The sequence below is a fragment of the Branchiostoma belcheri genome, unplaced genomic scaffold (assembly GCF_001625305.1).
Source record: "Branchiostoma belcheri isolate BF01 breed outbred unplaced genomic scaffold, Haploidv18h27 scaffold29, whole genome shotgun sequence".
Taxonomy (NCBI): Eukaryota; Metazoa; Chordata; class Leptocardii; order Amphioxiformes; family Branchiostomatidae; genus Branchiostoma; species Branchiostoma belcheri.
Genome location: NW_017803898.1, coordinates 1,469,225 through 1,475,993, shown reverse-complemented (window position 1 = coordinate 1,475,993; position 6,769 = coordinate 1,469,225). Strand labels below are relative to the sequence as shown.

Genomic DNA, 6,769 nt, shown 5'->3' with positions numbered 1-6,769 from the left:
CCTGAGGGGTTTGTCCGGCCCTAGAACGTCAAAGGGCCAGCCAAACTCCCCCCGAGCTAGTCTCCCCGTAGCGGTAATTTATAAATTATATAGGCGGGCGAAGGGCTCTTGGCTGCCGAACGAAATTGCTACTAGAGGCCCGAAACGAGTTTGGCATCCAGGATAATTCAGACCCTGCACTTTAAGGGTAGCTTTGGTCCCTTGTAATTACCTTTGCCAAGAAGGTTATGTTTTCAGAGGCGTTCGTGTGGGGATGTAGGACTATTCAAGCTTGTGACATGTATTAAATTGAGAACGAGAGAAACAGAGGCAGATGTTGATTATGTAAATTAACACTTAATTTGCATAATTAATGTGAAAATGTTATAATTCCATATTGGTAACTGCCTAGAATTTCATACTGGGGTATTGAAAGTTAAGTGAAGGTGAACATCATTAAACATAACTTGTTCAAATAAGTAACTCATTTGCATATTTCATGAGGAAATGGCTTTCTGTGTCAAGATAAGGCTGCTTTTGGTGGAGAATGTGATCAACTGATATAATTCATGCAAATGAGGATCCTATTTGCATAATCAGGAGGAATTATCCTTACTTTGTCAGTCATAGAGATTAACATCATTTGGCGAAGGTATGAGATCGTGGTTCTCTACTTAATATATGGTTTAAACCACCTTGGTATGAACGTTGTCTAAATTTGTCGGAAAAAAGTTGCCATGCCGGTTGGACAACACATCGTATATCATCTAGGCATCTAGGAAGACAACTTAATTGAAGACTAGGGTCCGACAACAGCTGTGGCAACAAATTATTTCTATGTAGCTCCCTGCATGTGCACAGCTACAGGCGTTTTGCACCATGGGTCTACTAACTTTGGGAACGCCGCTTAGTTGGGAAGACACGAAGAAATGGTCAGACCATGTCCGAAAACACGGCATCCAACAACTGATAAACATCTACCGGCGACTTAAAGATCGACATGGAGATGTCTTGAAATGGGGAGACGAGGTAAGACACTTATGTAAATAATTTCATCAGGTTGGTAAACGAATGAATAGCAAAGTTCTTTGATCATAACCATTTATTTTTTACGAGCCGGCGTATCGATGACCGTCTGTCTTCTTCTGAATTGCCCTGATGAAGATGACAGACGGTCATCGAAACGTCGGCTCGTAAAAAATAAATGGCTCGTAAAAAATCAAAGAGGTAAGATACTGCTGTGGGTTTCCTTAAAAAAATGTCCCTCCCAGTATAAAACCCCTAATAGTATACTTTTTTCTATTATATAGATTGTTCTTAGACGCCAAAAAGCAATGCCATTACTTAAGGATTGTTTTCCGAAGCAGTTCTTAGTAGTCTGTCACTTCTTCCACTTTTGTTAATCTGCACTTTCTGTATACTCTCTATATACATTGTATATTATTTCATGTTGCAGGAATGGGCTTGCAAATAAAAACTGTATTTTTCTCAAAGATGTCAACTTTATATTTGTTATACATTGAAGAACTGTTATGTTTGGTTGCTAGATGGAGTACATGCTGGTTGTTATGGATGAAGACACCAAGACGGCCCGCCTGAGTCTCAACGCAAACGAAGTTCTGGAAATACTGGAGAAGAGGGAGAAAGAAAGTCCCAGGTAAAAAAAAAAGAAGTTTTGTCACGTAGAAATTGGCACGGCTGTTACTGGACACTATAGACGTCAATACAGCTGTCTGCATCAGCCTAAATGATATACTGTGTGTTGTCCAACTGGCCTGGCAACTTTCTTCCGACACACTTGTAAGGACCAGGGTCTTCCTTTGATAGCGTGCACAGGCCTGGTTGAATTACCCCCGTTTTTAGAACTGGGCTAATCAGAAAACAGCCGAAGACCACCAAACCCCCAGTTCTATAAGCCTGCTACAGAGGCTAATCAGAAAACAGCCGAAGACCACCAAACCCCCAGTTCTATAAGCATGCTACGGAGGCTACTGGGCTAATCAGAAAACAGCCGAAGACCACCAAACCCCCAGTTCTATAAGCCTGCAACGGAGGCTACTGGGCTAATCAGAAAACAGCCGAAGACCACCAAACCCCCAGTTCTATAAGCCTGCAACGGAGGCTAAGGCTTGGAATGTTCACATGAATGTCTCACAGCTCTGGAATTTTGCTGACACACATCTATGCCCACATCCCTACTTTGTACTTAGTGGACAGCGTCAACAAGTCTACCAACAACCGCCGCCATGGCAATGCATGTTTTCATGGCCAGTCTTTTTTTTTACATTGCAGGGACTACCCGGCGTCCTGGCACCCAGAGCATGGCGCTTTCATGTTGGAGGGAACGCCGATCCGGCCGTATGGACACCTTATGGAGCATTTGAACATGGTGGAGGCCAACATGAGGCTGAGGTAAATGATTTATTTATTTATTTTTATTCATTTATTTATACCAGAGTGACTGGTCGAAAGCTCTAGGAGAAAGAATTTTTTGTGTTGGGCCAAAAGTTTTAACTTTAAACATAATTTTCATGTGTTTCAGACGAGAAGAGATATTGTCAGTACTGGACCAGAAAAGGGGAGAAACTGTCCTCACATTAACTTCCTTCCCAAGGTGACTACATGTTATTTCAACATTCTACACAAAATCTGTTTCTCGATGTATTAGGGACTGTACGATATTTACCGGGGGAGGGCTAGTGCACTCGAGGGAGGGCCATTGAAAAAAATATTTGGGCTTGGGGGGAGGGCCATGGAAAATATATTTTAACCGAGGGGAGGGCCAGCTCCAGTCTTTGTCAAGGAATGAGCAATCCACCGCTTCCGTGACGTCACGCAGATAACACACGTGACTCCGTGAGCAGTGGATCATAGGTTGCAGAAAGTCTGTGGCGCCCCCCGTCTCTGTTGAGTTGCTCATTCCTTGACAAAGACTGGAGTTTCGCAGACCCAGACCCTGATAAAATGTTAAACAAAACTTAGCAATAGCGACCCTGGAGTTTTTCTTCAGTAGTACTTGTGAAGTTTTTTTGTATCAGAGTGAGGATTTTCTACTCATTTTATGCTGGTTTTTCTCCAGGCATGGCTGCCCAGGCTTCACAGACCCAGAGGTGGAGTGTAATCCGACAGTAAATCCGGAATCGCGTTCGCTGTTCTTCCCTGACGCTGCGATCAGCATTCATCCCAGGTTTAGGTGAGAAATTGGGCAAACTAATTGTTTTCCATTGTCTGTCTCTCTGTGTGTCTGTCTGTGTGTGTCAATTGGTGTTCCTCTATTTGTTAGTCACACATCTCTTGTTTGGCGGTCATGAAATGCAGCTAATTTAAAGAATTTCGTAATGAATTATACAAATGATTTTTATAATCAGTATTTTCTACGGGCATAACCCTTTCAGTTATACAGGTGAGAACCAGAAGAGTTTGCTCCATAAAAAAGAACTAGAACTAGAAAGGTAACATTTGCAAAGCAAATGCATAATGTTTACCTTCACATATGGTCTGGTCTGTTAATTCTTACTAAATCACATTCATATACTAGTATATGGTCAGACAGGAGTATAAATCCCTCCTGCTATAAAATTGCAACACGATGTAACCCACCACCACTTACAGAGGTAGCTTTTAAATGTTTCAAACAAAATTTACTGGTGTTTTTTAACAGATGCTTCGATTTCATGCCATGCAATGCAAGTACTTAGAATTACTTTCTCATAACATTGCAAAATCGTTACTGTATTTTTACCATATATATAGAATTTCTCCCCGATGAAAATTTATGTTCATGTACTTGATTACTTTTGGTTGCTAACTTTACCGTTTTATTTGCCATTTTTCTCCATTTAGGAATTTTGTCCGCAACATAAGAGAGAGGAGAGGAGAAAAAGTCAGCGTCAACATACCAGGTAATTAATTGGGTCCTGTAGTAACCTTACTACCACTACCACCATAGGCATAGATGTGGTAATCAAAGAGCACCAGCTTTCTATGATTTTCTATCGTTTTTGCTCAGTTTCTTCTTCTTCTCTAAACCAAAAAAGGTCAATGATCTGAACCAGACTGTTACCATGGTAACTAGTGTCTAGTATAAATCGGGTTCTATCATGTTGCAATTTTATAGCAGAAGGATTTAGACTCCTATCTGACATATATATCTATATATATATATATATATATATGTGTGTGTGTGTGTGTGTGTGTGTGTGTGTGTGTGTGTGTGTGTGTGTGTGCGTGTGTGTGTGCGTTTGAGTAGTTATTAACAGAGCAGTCCATATGTGAAGGTAAGCATTATGCATTTGCTTTACGGACGTTACTTTTCTAGTTAAATTCCACATTTGTTCCAACCCACAGTGTTCAAAGATTCAAATACACCAAAGCCATTCAAAGAGACGTTCCCAATCGACGACGTGGAAGCGAATCGTAACGCTAAAGATGACCACATCTATATGGATTACACGGCGTTTGGACTGGCCTGTGTGCAGTGCACCTTACAGGCTAGTGATCTGGGGGAGGCCTTGCGTCTGTATGATCAGCTGGCACCGCTCTGTCCGATCTTTGTAAGTATAAAATTGGTTGAATGGGAGGGTGGGTGTATGGATGGATGGATGGATGGATAGATGGATGGATGGGTGGATGGATGGATGGATGGCTGGATGAATAGATAGATGGGTGGATGGATGGATGGAAGGAGGGAGGGATGGATGGATGGAGGGATGGATGGATAGATGGGTGGATGGATACATACAGTGCACACTCCAGGCTTCTGATTTGGGGGAGGCTCTGCGCTTGTATGATCAGCTGGCACCGCTCTGTCCGATCTTTGTAAGTATGAAATTTGATAGATGGATGGATGGATAGATGGAAGGATAGATTGATAGATCGATTGTTGGATGGATGGATGGATGGATGGATGGGTGGATAGATGGATGGATGGATGGATGGATGGGTGGGTGGGTGGATGGATGGATGGATGGATGGATAGGAAGGTAGACATTTCAATAGGTAGATATCTTGTTTAGTTTGCGTATCGGAACATTTTTTTTGTCTCAAGTCAATTCATTCTTTATTTGAGGCACATGGCCTATATCAAAACATAAATTACATAGAAATTAAAATACAATGTTAAGGAAATTTAATGTGCGGACTGTCTAAATATCAGGTTGACGTAGTGTTACCAGAAGTTGTTGATGGAGATTATGTCCGAGTGAATTACCAGTTTTATGAGACCATTGTTTGAGTTAAGCAGGCGTGTGAGAATGTGTTAATTTTCTCCTGCGGGCTCCTTTCATGCGAATATTTGTTTCCATTTAGCTGGCACTGAGTGCGGCCGCCCCAGTGCACCGTGGGTACCTGGCGGATACAGACTGCAGGTGCAACATCATCTCACAGTCAGTCGACTGTAGGACACGCGAGGAGAGGGGACTAGAGGTCAGATACATTCTTATTTTTACAGTCCAGTCTACTTGTTTTATTATCAGAGATAAACTTTCTGCGATAAACTTTCTACTCTCCAAGCAGAGGTTTGGGTTTTGGGGGTATTTTTAGCGTGTTTTTAGGCTTTTTTATCGGGGTTTCTCTTTTGCACTGAATTTTTTTCCCACCAAACTCAGTGCAAAAGAGAAACCCCGATAAAAAGCCTAAAAGCACGCTAAATATACCCCCCAAAACCCAAACCTCTGCTTGGAGAGTATTGGGACACATCCTGCGCATGACTGAGGATGAACCTTAGCATGAAAGTTCATCAGGGTTGGTGTACTTCATTATGATCAAAAGGCTTATATTATAAAACGTTCTGTCCAATACTAAGTAAATTGGGACTTACCCGAATTTTCAGCTAACTCCGTCCAACACTGAACAGAGACGGGGGGCGCCACAGGTTATCTGACACGTATGACCCTCTTCTGCAATCACGTGTTTTCGACGTCACGTCCCGGAATCTGCTGTAGACGGGTCCATTCCGTCAACAGGGCTGACGGAGTCGGCTCGCCGCTGAAAATTTGGGAAAGTCCCAATTTACTTAGTGTTGGACAGAAGGTTTAGCCTTTTTGTCATAATAAGGATAAACCTGTTAGACTGTATGTATGGACCTCTAATATCTGATAGAATTTTTCCCTCCCCTTTAGCCCCTGAAGCATGACAAGTTTGTGATTCCAAAGTCCAGGTATGACTCCATCGACTGTTACCTGACTCCGGAGGCCGAGAAGTACAACGACATTGACCTTGTTCTGGACCAGGACATCTGCCAGCAACTTCAGGATGCAGGTCAGGGGTCAATGGCGATAGATCGTTCAGTTCAATCGTTCAACGCAAAAGAATCTTGGAAACTATGTTTTAATTTAGTAGTAGTAGACTGCTTTATTCATTATTTCATGGTGTTGATCCTTCATTCATTCATTCATTCATTTATTCCTTTGTTCATCAATTTCATACTCATGTTTGAAAGTCAGCCTTGTAGCTGAATTGTAGACTCTTACAGGTTGAAACGCTTCTACATCTGATTATGAGCCAAATAACGACAATTTGTTATAACTTATAGGATTCTCTGCATTCTGTAAGAATAAGGTAAATGAATAGTGATATGTGACAAAACTATGAATTGTTTTCATCTGCAGGTATGGGCAGGTCTCTTGCTCGCCACTTCGCCCATCTGTTTATCCGGGATCCGATCTCCCTCTTCAGCGAGAAGATCCACCAGAATGATGAGCTGGAGACAGATCACTTCGAGGTGAGATTTTCTGAAAAAAGACTAAACTCTCTCTCTCCCTCTCTCTCTCTGTCCCTATCTCTCTGTCCC

The 6,769-nt window shown here is 42.1% G+C and overlaps 1 protein-coding gene across 1 annotated transcript in view; it reads left to right on the top strand.

The window, feature by feature from the left end:
• The first annotated feature begins 786 nt into the window (after positions 1-786).
• LOC109473091 (glutamate--cysteine ligase catalytic subunit-like) overlaps positions 787-6,769 on the top strand; it is a 9,626-nt gene continuing 3,643 nt past the window's right edge. The window contains exons 1-10 of the mRNA XM_019773001.1: positions 787-1,008; positions 1,527-1,636; positions 2,272-2,391; positions 2,522-2,593; positions 3,059-3,172; positions 3,823-3,881; positions 4,327-4,532; positions 5,287-5,403; positions 6,099-6,237; positions 6,588-6,700. Of these exons, the coding sequence (XP_019628560.1) occupies positions 859-1,008; positions 1,527-1,636; positions 2,272-2,391; positions 2,522-2,593; positions 3,059-3,172; positions 3,823-3,881; positions 4,327-4,532; positions 5,287-5,403; positions 6,099-6,237; positions 6,588-6,700 (1,200 nt within the window). The 5' untranslated portion in view covers positions 787-858. The remainder of the gene's footprint in view (positions 1,009-1,526; positions 1,637-2,271; positions 2,392-2,521; positions 2,594-3,058; positions 3,173-3,822; positions 3,882-4,326; positions 4,533-5,286; positions 5,404-6,098; positions 6,238-6,587; positions 6,701-6,769) is intronic.